Raw genomic sequence first — 15,361 nt, forward strand, 5'->3', positions numbered from 1 at the left:
GGGGTCCTCGCATCCTGACTGTCCTAGGTGTCCCCCGGGGCACCGAAGACCAGAGTTACGTTCCTACGGGAGCGCATGTTGCACGTGTTCGGGAACGTGCCAGAAATTGGGTACCAGTTACAGGACTCTGACAGGAAGTTAACAGGCACCTAGTGGGACTAGTAGTGGGTCCCTTACTGAGTATTTTATACTCACTCTCTTCATTTTATGTTTTCAGGTAGAGGACGAGGCAAGGGCAAGGGCAAGCTGGCGAGCGACCCGAAGTGACCGTGGAGGGCCATAGGGACTACTGCTTCCGCTTATCCTTATTTTAGACTTTCGTGTTTGAGTTTGAGTACTTTTCATTACTTAGCATCTTTTTATGTAGACAGGGCCCGAGTAGGACTTTAGAATGCATTACACTTTTTTTTGCATAACTACCTTGTTTAAATTTTCATAAATAAAATTTCTTAAACCTTATGCGTCTTTAATAAATTTCATGACTTAAACCACTTGTTCTATATTTAGTAATGACTTCGATTCAGTATAAGGAGTTGGGTCGTTACAAAAATATACATGTATAGGTTCAAAAGATAATTCAATCTAAATCTCAATCTCTTACAAAAGTAAAGCAAGAAAAGAATCCAATTATTCAAATGGTTCCTAAAAGACAAATATTCGAAATCTCATAAGATAAATCTAAAATCTCGAACTAGATATAAATACATTAGCTTCAAATACAACGCCAAAAGAATCAAAAATAACAAGAGGAAGTAGCGGCATCATGGCACCTTAGGGTAGAGTTGCGACATTCAACATTATGCATGCATACACGAGTCCATCATTCTTCAAAGTGTCGCGACGCTTGGCCTTTTACCCGAAAGCTCATGTTTCTGTCTTAGGGCGCTGCGGCTAGCTTTCATGGAGGATCACGGCACCAAGCCTCAATCACGCCAAACTTCAAAAGTATCGCTCTAATGACGCTCTAAACCTCTAGTTAAGCTTGATTAGTCTCAAAATGAACGTTGAGGCCAAGAATAATCTGAATTTAGCTCAACACCTACAGAACATGGAATAGAGACATAAAATACTAGAATGATTCTGATTTAAATAGAATAAGATAGTGTATTTTGAACGCTATTATCACCCCCAACTTAAATCTTGATCATTTCGAGCAAGGTAAAAATAAAATGCAGTCACACATTATAGCTTGTTGGGTTGCCTAGTTCCTTTCTCATGCCTTTAAAAACAACCATAACTAAAAAAATTTACACGACAATCTAAGAACGAGAAATCAATTTGTTAGATTTTATGTTCTAAAACTCGTTGTTTGTAATTTAAAATTATATTCTATTCAATAAAGTTGTTATTGAGAAATATTAGTGAAATTGAATACTATAATCTTGAATCCAATAAACTAAAGTCCATTGGCTATCTTGAGTAAACTTGAACTTTATGTAAAGACATAAACATGGATCAAGTTCAAATATATATAGCATAAACGATCTAGTATATAAATAAAGTTGGGTACCTTATTCTGGGGACATAATGGATCTGACATGCTTTGTAGTTGGTACAAACGATTTAATCTTAAATCATTCATGCAGAGACGTGAAAGTAGAGACATCCTAAATAAAACTTTTACATAAGACTGAAATCATGAAATAGTCTCTTTTATGTTATAACATCAATTACTGTATAAAACTGACAATTTCATTTATTGATGACATAGATAATTTAATCTTAATCTTGAGCTAACTATGAACTCCTGTTAACATAAAATTATCCTTAGATTTGCACATATGAGGTTAGCTTATCAGCGCTAACCCAATAAACCTCTCATTTTAGGATAAGACCAAGTGGATAACTAGAGACATAAAGTTACCAATCCAACCATTTGAACAATTCAGGTTATTCGGATTGTCAACCTAACCAACCAAAAAATATAGGTTCAGTTGAGAATGTCTCCCAACCTAACCTGTTTACACCCCTAGTCAATATAGATTGGTTGTTCTTTTAAAGACTAAATCCAGGTCTTAAACAAGGGGGCCCATCCTATCATTGGCTCGAGAGTGATTTTATTTATAGATTGAATCTTAAACCAATTGTTCAATAAAATGAATCAGTGGGACTTAAGGAATAAGATATAATATCGGGGGTAAAACGGTAATGTTGACCCAGTCGAGATTACGAACAACCTGTGAAGGATTAACTTACTAATTATGGTTATATCAGATGGACACAAATATATCTATAGTGAGGGGAGTGCAGAGATATGAGACTTTAGTGGAATGACCCGTTAGTTAAAGAATGTTGATTAGCTCGGTCTAAAAGAATTTAACCAGTTAATCTTAGATCGGTAGAGCCCATGACCTATAAGATCATTAGGTTTTGTCGCTAGGTCATATGGAATAAACTTAGAACAATATGATGGAATTATTCAAAATTTTTAAATTAGGTGAGGAGAGAGAAATCGACAAGTATATGTGATGTAGTCATCGGTTTTCTGTTTAGTAATAGAGGTTTATGTTTATATGTGGTTTAATTGTGATTTAAATATAAAAAATATGAATGTAGATTCAAAATTAGTCAAGACGAACAAAATGGTGAAAAGTCAAAGTTTGAGATTTTATATCTCAAACATTTGTCGCCCGATCTCTTATCTATTTTCTATTTTGAAACTTATCTATTTTCTATTTTGAAATACTTCTAATTGATTTCCTCATATATCATGTTTACGTATGTATAATCGCTTATGTTTGGAGTAAGCCACATGTTAGATTCTAGTCTACTAAATAGATAGCTGTGTTATCGTCAAAGTCTAAGTTTTGAAAAAAAAAAGACAGCATATTTAAAAAATCTTGTTTTTTTGAACATGAAGAGATCATTTTGCCCTTAACTAAAGTTAGTGTGAAAATCTAACATTTTGTTAGATAATCTCACTAACTCTAGTGGGCTATGTGATTGCATGAGGTTAGACACCAAACTCACTAAAGCTCACTAAGTGTTCATGAAACGTGAGGTGTTGGATTTTGGTAAACTAATTATATCCATTTATGCATGTAATTAGGTTATATAAGGGGAGGTTTTTCAAATATTTTAAAAACTTTTGGCACTTTAATTTTTTTTCTTTTAAAAGTAAGAAAAAGAATCTCACTAGAGAAACTATTTCTAAACCTTTGGCATTCTTCCAATTCTATTTATATCACTCTCACAAATTCTTCACTTAGTAGGTCCTACAACTCGGTTCCTAGTCATGGAAATAGCAAGACAACATTAGTGGTAGTCTGAGTGTTGTTCGTGAGAAGATTTCGAGCAAATTGGAAACTACACAGGTATGGTTTTTTAAAACCTAGTTTTTTTTTAATTAAATTAGAAAAACATGTTAATTTATAATTAGATTAGACGCAATTAGAGTTAAATTAGATTCGTTTTTTGTTGCACGTGTTTACTATTTTCCATCACAATTGACACAAACTAAAATTATTGACACAAACTAAAATTCTTTCTTTGCATTCATTTATGCATAAACAAATCTAAAACCCTTTTACTTAAGCTTAACCAAAATCTAGAATAGATTTAAAGAATCCTCTATTTGCTTTCCTCATACTCTCGCAAAAGTAAGATTTAAATGCAACTTCTCTACGCAAAGTGGAAATGTCAAGCACATAGGCAAACTACCTTCAAGTCTTATTTCTTTTTCGTTCTTTATTCTTTTTGTTTTTATTTTTTTTTCTTATTCCGAAATCTTGCCCGCATTTAGATTAATTTAGAGTATAGATTTTGGACAAGACCAGTTCAAAGCCCAATTCACGCTAGGCAATTATAGTTATAGAAAGACTAAATTATCTCTCCAAACTAATGAATTTGCAATTTAATCAAATATTAGAATAATTGAATAAAATCAAAATGGAAAATAATCCAAATGACTCACTCCACACAATTAAAATGGTAAGTAGGGAATTTTAGGGAAATTGAAAAGGGAAAAAACGTGTATTATGCTTATAAGACAAGTTTTATTCTTGTTAGAAAAATAGACAAATAAAAAAATGTAGATAGTAAAGATCACACACAAATTTATAGCTCACTAACAATATGTTAACTATGTCTATAAGTAGAGACAAAATAAATCGTTATTAGAGAGAAATATAAGATAATAAGATTGCAAGACGCCAATAAAGTTGAAGAGTTTCTAAACATCACCTCTCTAGCTAAACCTTAGACCCAAAGTCCAAAATGACGTATAAATGAAACCTTAGTGTTTGGTCGTTCAAAATCCCAAATAATAAACTCATCATATTCCAAGAAAACTTGACTTGATATTTTAAAATATTAATAAAAAATACATAACAAACCAAAAAAATTTTAAAAAAAAAACCCTTTATATAGAGGTTTTTTTAAAAAATATAACAAAGGGGCAAAACATTTACACTATATAGAACAATTTCGAAAACAGAAAAAGCCCATAGGTCTAAAATGAAAAATACAAAAAATGCCCCGTCAACAATGCGCGTAATATATTTGGTACACGATCGTTTATATTTGGCTATTGTTTGTACACGATCGTTTAGATTTGGCTATTTTTTAAATTCTCTATACACAATCGCTTAATTTGGTTACATAATCGTTTAGATTTGATCATTTAGATTTGGACAACCAAATTTAAACGACTTTTTTTCAAGATTTGGTACATGATCATTTAAATTTAGCTAAACAATTTTTTAAAGATTTTTTTGGTACACGATCGTTTAGATTTGACTACACGATTGTTTATTTTTTTGTACACGATTGCTTAGATTTTTCTACCCTAATCTAAATGATTTTTCTAGGATTATTTGTACACAATCGTTTAAATTATGCTATTTTTTTTGTATACGATGCTTTTTCAGTCTTTTATATTTAGTATATGATCATGAACAACCAAATAAAAGTTAAAAAAAAAATAGTTATTTTATATTTGATATAACAATTTGATAAAAAAGAAAAAAGAGGAAAAGAAAAAAGAGGATGAAAAAAAAATCAAACCGTAGACGAAGAGGAGAAGAAAGACATAAAAGAGAAGGATAAACCTGTAATTTATATTTAAAAAATGGCTAACGACTTTGTTACATGGTCGTAAATGTTTTAATGGTTTGTTATATTAAGGAAAATTTTTCTTTTATATACTTGATTTTCAAAAATAAAAATTAAAAAACAAATCATTATTAAATTAAAACTTCATAAAAAAATGGTTTTTTTTTTTGTTAAAATATCATTTTGGTCCCAATACTTTGAACTTTATTTAATTTTAGTCCTTACAAATCTTAAATTTTATTCCGGTATATATTTGTTTGGACATCGTAATTGCATTGGAAAGAAATGTAGTGTATTAAAAAAAATCCATGTTTGGATTGAGCTTAATAAGCTCGAGTTAGTATTAAAATTTGATTCAATTATGGCAGTTTTCGATTAAATTTTGTTTTCCATTATTTTCATGCTTTACAATTACAATGTTGTTTCACTCTCAATTCAACACCAAACTTTATCTTCTTTATCATTTCCAATAATTTTAATTACATTCCGGCTTCCAAAAACTTGTATTGGTAAATGATTTCTTTAATTTCTTTTTAGTTTTGTATTAATTTAGGATATTAAATTTTAAGTTTTATTAAAAGTATGAGACTAAAATCAAATCAAAAAGGAACCTAACTTCAAATTAGGAACACCAATATAATAATCTTGATATTGTTAAGAAAACAAAAGATGAGATGGCGGAGTTATAAATGTTCGATTGAACCAAGAGAAGAAGACATTAATTTTTTTTCCTCTAAAAATATAGAATTATAAATTTATTTATTAAATCACGAGAAAGTGACGTTTAAAACAAAAAGGCCGGTACGTACCTGAAATTAAATGGAAAAAGAAAAGATCCGATATTGGAGGTGCATGTTCTTCCTTGTCTTCTTCTTCTTCTTCTTCTTCGTCTATCATTTATTAATAATTTTTCCCATTATCTTCCTCACTCACTCTCTCTCGTAGCTGCTCCAATTTCTCCATTTCTCACTCATTTAATCACATTTCCAACTATTCAACTACTCTCTATTCCAATTCCCAACCGCATTTCACCTCCAGTGACGCTCCACTGTTATTGTTTTTGTTTTCGTTGTTGTTGTTGTTGTTGTTGTTGTTGTTGTTTCACTCGATGGCACTTCACTATCACTCCTCTCCCATTTTGCTTTTGCAGCTCTTTTTTTACTTTTCAGTCTCTTTCGCCGCTCCTCGGAGCAATGAGACTGCTGGAGGTGTGCGGATATGGCCGTTACCGGTCTCCGTCACTCACGGTGGGCACCATCGGTTCTATGTTGCCAAGGATTTTCACCTCATTACTGAGGGCTCTAACTTCAGCGATGCTTCCCGGATACTTGAGGATGGATTCTCTAGGTTGCTTGATTTGGTTCGTGTTGCTCATGTTGTTGATGCGAACCTCTCTCGCTTTGCTTCTTCTTCTCTGCTTCATGGAATCCACATTGTTGTCTCTTCGCCTTCCGATGAGGTATTTATGTTTTTGCCGATTCCCTTTTTAGTCTGACGTTATTCTAGATTTGTGGCCGACTTTGGAGTTGTTGAGCTGGAAAACTTTTGAAATTGTGTGAGATTGTTCTACATTTTCTTTTTTCGTGGTTTCTTAGTTTAAGTTCAAGTTCAATTCACGTTTCTTCGATCTCTGGAAGATGATATGATAATGCTTTTGGAGTTTTTAACGTACTCTTCAATTTTGAATGATATAATTGGTTGATAGTTCAAATTTTCTTGATTCTGGGGTTCTATTTTCTATCAAATGAATTGTAATTTGTTCTAGAATCAAATCTTTTTGGCCATCGATTATCGTATGAATTTTGTGAAATTTCCATGTTGATGGTGTAGTTACAATATGGTGTAGACGAATCATACAGATTATCAGTCCCTGGACCTGCGCCTGGAAAACCTGCCTATGCATATCTCAAGGTGGGTGAACCAAACCTTCACCTACTCTCTTTACTTGATAGTTAGGCAATTAAAAGTTCACTAAAAGTGAAACAGTTGAATTCATAAATGGGGAAAATACTGATTCAACTTAGCAACATCCATCAATGTAAAAAATAGTTGTTGAATTTTAGTTGGCTTGTGCATTTTGATTCAAACATGCTTATGTTGTAAATATTTTGATTAATGCGTGTTTCTTTTATCACTAGTATTTTCCCAAATCTGTTTGGTTCATGTTCAAAGTTGAATTCATAGATCTTAAATAGATTGAAAATTGAGTTGTATTTGGATTTTCTTTTAAAATTCAGAAATACATTGACTGGAATAACTTGATACTAGCTACAAATTGTTGTAGCCTTATAAGTATATATAGTTCCTTAAATAAGTTCAATAGTTGGCTTAATCTGAATTTCAGATTTCCTATTTAAATAAAAATAATGAACGTTTCTTTCCCTTCTTTTTTACCTTTCTTTTTTTTTTTGGTGTTTAAATTTAAATTCATATTATTATTTATTATGACGACTTAAGTTCTTTTATATAATCAAGTTCTTTCCATAAACTGGCATGGGCAATGTTCAATTTTTTAAGATAATTATGTTCATAGTACTCGATCTTTGAATACACCACAATCAGACTGTACCATGTTTTATCCACTTGATCTGGTGGTTTAGGCTGAAAATGTTCAGTTAGATTCATCGAATCCAATTTTAGTGAGGCTCTTGTATTTCGAGTTTTCCAAATCTAGAATTGAGGTTAAAAGTGAAAGTCATAACCATAAGTGAAAATGAAAGAAATTTAAATATTTGGTCATCTTGATCAAGGGTCAGTAGTCTTCTCTTGATATATTTTGCTTGATAAAGTATAATTATCTCTGTATTTATTATTACGGGGCGCCCAATATATACTTGTAGCTCTTGTCCCTAATCAATAAGTACTTTCTCAAACTATGCAGGCTCGTACAGTTTATGGGGCTTTGCATGGTCTTCAGGTTACTTGCTGAGACTCATACATCTTGAAGGTTACAATTTTTGGAGCCCTAGGGAATAATAAAATATTGAAAATGTCTTTTTAATGTGAAATTACGCAGACCTTCAGCCAATTATGCTCTTTCAATTTTGAATCAAGGGTAATTGAAGTTCGCATGGTACCATGGAATATTATTGATCAGCCAAGGTTCTCCTATCGAGGGCTCTTAATTGGTGAGATGCTTCTGAACTTTCCAATGTCAAATTTTGCTTGAATGACATCCTTGAGCAAAACCGTGACATGATAGAAATGCTTGCTTGGTTTCCTTGCTCTCTTTTATAAGTTCACGTGGTGCTCCCTGTCCTGTTTCAGTTCCTTTTTGTTTCTTTTATGCTGTAGTCTATTTAATTTGTCATTAACTTATATTGTTTCTTGCTGTGGAATTGTGACAGTCGACAGAAATTTTAATATTTCAAAATATTACTTACTTTTTCTAATGAGTGCTATAACATCGCAAAAAGACAAATTTGTTTTCTTTTATTTATATATTTAGTTACTTTATGTTAGCTATCTATCGATTTAAACAAGCAGATTATGGGTATATTCTCTTTAGCCAGGATAGTAGGTTTAATTTTATGGAAGGACCATGCATATTAATTAGGCAAGGATGGCGTTTCATGTTGTTCATATGGTTGAACTCTCCTTGTTTTTAAATGATTGCAGTGAATTTTCAGCCTATACCCTGTCGAGATGTTGTTGAGTCCCACATTGAAAAAACCAAGGGGACTCATATCCCCTTATAAGGTAGATGGGCCACTCCTCTCATTGCCAATTGGTTTTGAGATGGAGCCCTATACAATCAAACATGGTATCAAAGTCATTAAGCCCAAACAGGTATTCAATCCAAGATAAGTGAACCCAAAGAGGCATCATCTTGAGGGAAAATGTTGAGATGTTGTTGAGTCCTACATTGGAAAAACCAAGGGGACTCATACCCCTTATAAGGTAGATAGGTCACTCCTCTCATTGCCAATTGGTTTTGAGATGGAACCCTATGCTATCAAACACGGTTTACACTATTTATTTGTTATATATTATTGGTTGAAACTTGGATTGAACTCGAGGAATACTAAGGCTCAAAGGAAGGTTTGCCTTCCATATGTAAAAGGGATGAGATTCGGAACATGATAGCTGTGGGTAGTGAACTTTCCGAATTATTTCAACAGTGAAGTTAAAAATATAATGGAGATTTCGTGTGATTTTTTTATTTGTTTGACACTCTCGTGACTCGGGTGGCCAACTACAATCATGACTTGCTAATCTGACCTGTAAATGACCTTTGTGCAGATACTTCTCGACATTATCAGCCATTGCCAGTTATAAAGAAAGTGATTGATTCTATGGCATATGCAAAGCTGGTATAGAATTCAATTTCACTAAGTTGTGCGTTAAAATATGATATTAGTTTGCAGACAATACTAGCTCAAAACAGGGTTTTTTAGCTGTTGACTTTTTTCAGTTTCCAACTATTCTTACCCAGTAGACCACATAGAATTTGGGTTTTTAGTTAAAAATAAGAGAAGTTTTTAAAGTTATCAATAGAAATGTCGAAACTGCTACGACCAATATACTACAGATACTTGGTTACCTTGACGGAAATTATGTTGAAGTGGTTGGTCATCTTAAAAATCAAATCTTTCATTCTCTTTTCATCACTGTTTTTGTTCTGTTCACCCACTTTTTTGACTCTTCCATCCATAATTAGTCCTCCCGATGTTCCAAAAGAGCAAGGTATGTGTGGTGCTTCAATCGAGCTTGATAATTTAGCTGTAATTCGTGCAACGTGGATGGAGAGGAGAAAAAGGAAAATTCAGTTAGATTTTGACCACATAATTGATATAAACGACCTGCATTTGCTGCAGTTCCCAACGTTGCTAACAACTATCAACTTTAACCCTTTTTATGCAGAATGTGTTGCACTGGCACATTGTCGATACACAATCTTTCCCATTGGAGATACCTTCATTTCCAAACCTTTGGTTTGGTGCTTATTCTAAACAAGAACGGTATACAATTGCGGATGCTACAGAAATTGTGAGGTGAGCATCCTTTTTTCTTGGATGTACTAAGAGATAGGTTCGATTTTAACATTTTTGTTCTAAATTTTGTAGATATGCACAACGCCGTGGAGTCAGTGTATTAGCTGAAGTTGATGTTCCTGGACATGCTTTATCATGGTAACTGTTGACCTTTTGTTCTATTTGATTCACTATGTTAACTTATGTGAGGACCTGATGGTTTCACTTTTTAGGGGAGTTGGCTATCCTGCTCTGTGGCCATCGAAGGACTGTCAGCAGCCACTTGATGTCAGTAATGAGTTCACCTTTAGAGTAATAAATGGAATACTGTCGGGTAATATCACATCTTCCATAAAATTTTTATAAATGCTTAAAAAGGAAAAAGATTTACATTCAAATTCTTAGCGGAATTAAAATAGGCCCTTCCAAAAAATGAGTGCGAGAAGGTTTGACAAATAAATAATTTTCTCAACTTTGATGTTTTTCTATAAATTGAGTTTCGAAGAGAAATATATGAACTTTTAAATGAAACTTTCAGTCTATTATACACTTTTTTTTTTAATTTCAGAAAATAAGTGCATTAACGAACATTCTCTAGTTTGCTGGAAAGGATAGAATATTTAATGGTCTCTGGTTATAGTAGTCAGCTGGAAGATCTTTTATACCTGGACTCATGAAATGAGAGGCCGTCTTGCAATACTACTATCATCTTGGTTCTTCAATTATTTGGAAATCCTGCAGTTTTGAACCAAGCATTTAGTTAAAGATCTTTCTTTTAGGAGATAAAGGTATCAAGTATCATATTGCGGTTCTTGTTTTTCAGATTTCAGCAAGATCTTTAAATATAGATTTGTTCACTTGGGAGGCGATGAAGTCAATACAAGTAAGTTTAACAATTGTATGATACTTTGGTTGTCATGAAAATCCTGCAAAATATTATTTTATTAATTTCATGTCATATTTCAGCTTTGAAATTTAATTAAATCATTGATCACCTAGATAATTACATGACCCTCTCAATTTTACTTTCAGCTTGCTGGACAGTGACTCCTCATATAAGAAACTGGTAATAATCTGACTTCAATGACTCCTGACTTTTAAGTAAAATAAACCATACTTAGGAGAACTTTTTGTCTATCTTATAAGTATAAAGTCATGCCATACTTCTGATTAAATGATATCAGTTCCTGATCTTATCATTATTCTTTTAACATTAATGTGATGCTTCAAGCTTGGAAACATGGTACATTTCAATATGTAAAAAGAAAGTTCAGAAATTTCTTGAGGGTAGGAAGAGGAATTCTGATGCGATTTAGGATAGGGTGTGTTTTAAGTTGGTAAGTGGTTACCTCTGTCTTCACTATTTTCTATAATGGCTGACTTTTCTGAATTTGATGACCATTTATATTCTAAACCATTCTGTATACTATATGTACGCATATGTGTTGTCTGGAAACAGTCTGCATCCACCCGAATGCAGTATTGCGATAAACATGTGTTGCCTTTTTAATGAACAGGTTAAGAAAAAAGGGTATGAAAGAATCGGATGCTTACAAGTATTTTGTCCTGCGAGCACAAAAGATAGCTTTGTCACATGGATATGAACTTGTAAACTGGTATGTGCTTCTGCTTTAGTTTAACCATCAACAGCTTTCTATCTTATCTCACTGAGGAAGATTTTCAGGGAAGAGACCTTTAATGATTTTGGCAGCGAATTGAGTCGAAAGACTGTTGTGCATAACTGGTATGTCATACGCACTCCCAAGTATAAACTTTCACAAAGTGAACCATATAGTTTTTTAGCAATTACGTAACTCTTTTTTCTTTTATAAAACAATTTTGTAGATTGCTCAGGATTCATTATTGGGAAAAAATCATTTAGGTTTAGCTTTTATATGTTTCAGCCTTTTTAACCTAACCCGTAATAGGATGTCAAAACCAAATCCTTGTTTAAAAGTAGTTTCTTGAACTACTACTGATATTATTTTGCTTTATCTTACGGACCACTATCATTGCATGATTTTGTTTATAACGAGGCATCAACTTCTTTTAAGCTTAAAAATACATAATTGTGCAATGTGCATAACATCTAAAAATGATAATTACCTTATCTTGGCTACTTTGGTTAGTGACGATTGAGAGATTAACTGTATTGGAGAGGGTTAAGTGCCATGTCATGTACCTGAGTAAATGTCTTCAATTTATTTAAGCTTCTCAAAGTATGAAGGGGATTACTTTATCCGGTTCTGCTATATGTCTACCAAAGTTGGTTTCTTCATTTGTCTTTTAACCAAGATATGATACTTTTAAACGAGCTATATCAAAACTGATGTTATCCCAAGTGATGAACATTCTGAGAAGTATGCTGATTTCTTTACAATTGAGTTAGATTCTTCCTGGTACATATTATACTATTGGAGTGTCTTGAATTCGTTATGTAGTACTACGAACAACCTAGTACGGAGGTCTCGCAGGAACCATGGACAGTGTGCCTTGGTTGGGGTATGGGACCAACGCCCCCTAAAGCTCTTCAATTTTCGTAAATTGAGCACATGTGCCTTTTTATGAGTTATTTATGATTTCGACCCTAGGGTTTATAGATGTGCAATATATACTCCAAAACCTAGTAGCGCCAATTTTTATTATAAAATAATTTTCTCCCTCTGCCTTGTGGACGTAGCTAACACACTATTAGTGAACCACATATATCTGTGTCAATCTTTATACGTTTTTTGTATTACTTAATTGTTGTTTTGTTAACATAGACAAATATACAAACCTCTAAGAAAATAGAATTTTAAAAAAGGTTATTTGTTTGAAATGGATCCAACTGAGGCATCCCTATTAACCTTGCCAGATTGCTATTTTATATCATTTTAATTTTGAAGGCTAGGAACTGGTGTTGCTCAAAAGGTTGTTGCAGCTGGGTTAAGATGCATTGTTAGCAACCAAGATAGTTGGTACTTGGACCACATAGACACAAGTTGGGAGCAGTTCTATACAAATGAGCCGCTTCAAAATATCAAAGATCCTCGGCAACAAAAATTAGTCATAGGTGGAGAGGTATGCATGTGGGGTGAAGTTGTTGATGCGTCAAATATTGAGCAAACTATTTGGCCTCGTGCTGCAGCCGCTGCCGGTACGTCAGTGTTATTGTGTTATTAGTTTTGCGTTATGGTATCAATTTTGTAATATTTACGTTATCCAAATTATAGAAGTACTTGGCGCATGATAGTTCCTATTTCACCAAACCCTGTACAGAACGTTGCTTATGGTACAAAATTATGACATATAAAGGCTCAGGCAATGCAATATTTTATAATTTAATTTATATACAATAGATGTGGTTTCACATTCCCACATTCCCAAAGGCCAAATTAAATATGGAAGAAAATCACAAGTCCTCTATTGCTCAGGGCACATTACTTTAGTTAGTTTGTCTAGCATGTCCATGTCCAACACTCCAACACTTATTGTACACTTGTTTGTGTAAAAAATGTATTAGGCATTCATAGAACACTTGCTAAGTAGATTGAAAAGACACATATATGATGATCATAATAAATTTGCTTGTGAAATACATCAAACTAATTTGTTAAGCATATAAATGCATCAGCCATTTACTTTAAATTTTCTTCTAGTATAAAAATGATATATATTTTTGAAAATGTATATTTTAATAAACGCATCCTTGCATTTCCGTGTCTCACATTCTTATGACTCCTTCTTAGGCTCTATCTTCTCTGATTTAGCTCATTATTTACTCCATTTTAATTGACTGCTAAGTGCTAACACAAGTTCCTTTGGTGATCATGTACTGAAAGAGCGTCTTTGGACTCCATATGACAATCTGGCTAAAGACCCCAGTCAAGTTTTTGCAAGGTTAGCACATTTCAGGTGTTTACTGAATCAGAGAGGGATCGATGCCGCTCCGGTATCTGGACTCGGCAGATCTGCTCCTTGGGGTCCTGGCTCTTGCTTTGTGCAGTGATAATCCAGGTTAGTCTCCCTTTCATAGTCTATTTGATTAAGATACTTCTCTTCACCATGAATTTAGGAAGCGGTTCATGGTTGGTATAGGGATGTGATATAGAATTATGGAATGTAGGTGTTTTCTTATCTCTGTTTCATTCTTTTGAATAAATTGGAACAGTTTGCAAAGAATATTATTATTATATTTATGTCATGATTTGTTAGGACTTATTGTCCTACTTTAACGAATCTTTTTACATTGGAAAATTTCTTATCCATAAAGAAAATAAAAGCCAAAGGAAGTGAATATTTGATGAAGCCAAATACCCTTGCATGGGGAAGTTGAATAGGGAGATAAACCCTTTTCTTCTCCTTCATTTTGAAGATAGCATGCCATTTCCTTGGGTCAAAATTACTTTTTGGTTGATAGACATGGCAACATACATTCCATTTCGTAGTGATTTGATCGAACCCTACCGAAGTGTAAGAATTGCAAATGAAGTTGTTCAACGTTAGTTAAGAAAGAGAGAGATCTATAGAATAGAAGTGAACGACAATTATATCCAATACAAAGGTTTTTAATGCTCAAAGTGAATGGACGTACATGACTCATGATTGGGCTGTAAAAGTTGCATACAGCCGACTAGACTAGCACCCAAGATTTCCTCCTCATTTTATTAACCTCTACTTATCTTCATTCACACCGCTCCATGGGCTACCAATCCTCCACTTTCCATAAATGAAAATGGACAAATGTCATTTTAAGCACTCATACTTCCATATTTTCATGAAGTTGTAGAATATTAGCCAAGTTTAGCATATATTTTGTGTTATTACGTGGACAGTTTACAACTATTTAGAATTCAAATCGAAGCACGTATATAAAATAGATAGGTTATCCATTTTTATTCCTATCCATTTATTTAGTATGGCATCTCATTTCCATGTTAGTTGTCTAAATATTGGACCAAATAAACCTTTTGCAAGTTTAGAAGAATGATTAATTGTTAGCTAACCAAAAGAGTTGGCCATTGACTCGAATAAACTACCAAAGAACCAACAAGCAACTATACTCTTTAGCCAACAAAGAAAGAAAAATCATGTATTCGTTGTGCGTTTGGGTGCACAACACACTCAAACCAAATTGTATGTCGTAGTGTTGGAGGAACGATGTGTAATCTTAGATTTTCATTTATTTTGCCAAATCCTCTTCTCCTTCGTTTTCCTCTTATTCTAATTTTCATTTTCATCCAACAATCTAACCTTAGATCAGGTAGGCAATGAAATTGTGGTGTGTAAGAAGAGATTGTATGATGAGTGCATCCCACCCCAATTACACAAAACAAATTAATATAGAAGAAATG

General features: G+C 33.2%; 1 protein-coding gene across 1 annotated transcript; it reads left to right on the forward strand.

Annotated features, from left to right (window-relative positions):
* The first annotated feature begins 5,888 nt into the window (after positions 1 to 5,888).
* LOC103485909 (beta-hexosaminidase 3) lies at positions 5,889 to 14,246 on the forward strand. The gene is made up of 14 exons (XM_008443690.3): positions 5,889 to 6,511; positions 6,883 to 6,963; positions 7,934 to 7,969; positions 8,069 to 8,180; positions 9,295 to 9,365; positions 9,916 to 10,046; positions 10,119 to 10,184; positions 10,259 to 10,359; positions 10,849 to 10,908; positions 11,058 to 11,091; positions 11,543 to 11,641; positions 11,710 to 11,769; positions 12,914 to 13,164; positions 13,850 to 14,246. The coding sequence occupies exons 1-14, from the start codon at positions 6,161 to 6,163 to the stop codon at positions 14,014 to 14,016; spliced, it is 1,620 nt and encodes a 539-aa protein (XP_008441912.2). The 5' UTR covers positions 5,889 to 6,160; the 3' UTR covers positions 14,017 to 14,246.
* The last annotated feature ends 1,115 nt before the right edge of the window (positions 14,247 to 15,361 follow it).

Source organism: Cucumis melo, chromosome 5, assembly GCF_025177605.1.
Source record: "Cucumis melo cultivar AY chromosome 5, USDA_Cmelo_AY_1.0, whole genome shotgun sequence".
In the NCBI taxonomy this organism is placed as follows: domain Eukaryota; kingdom Viridiplantae; phylum Streptophyta; class Magnoliopsida; order Cucurbitales; family Cucurbitaceae; genus Cucumis; species Cucumis melo.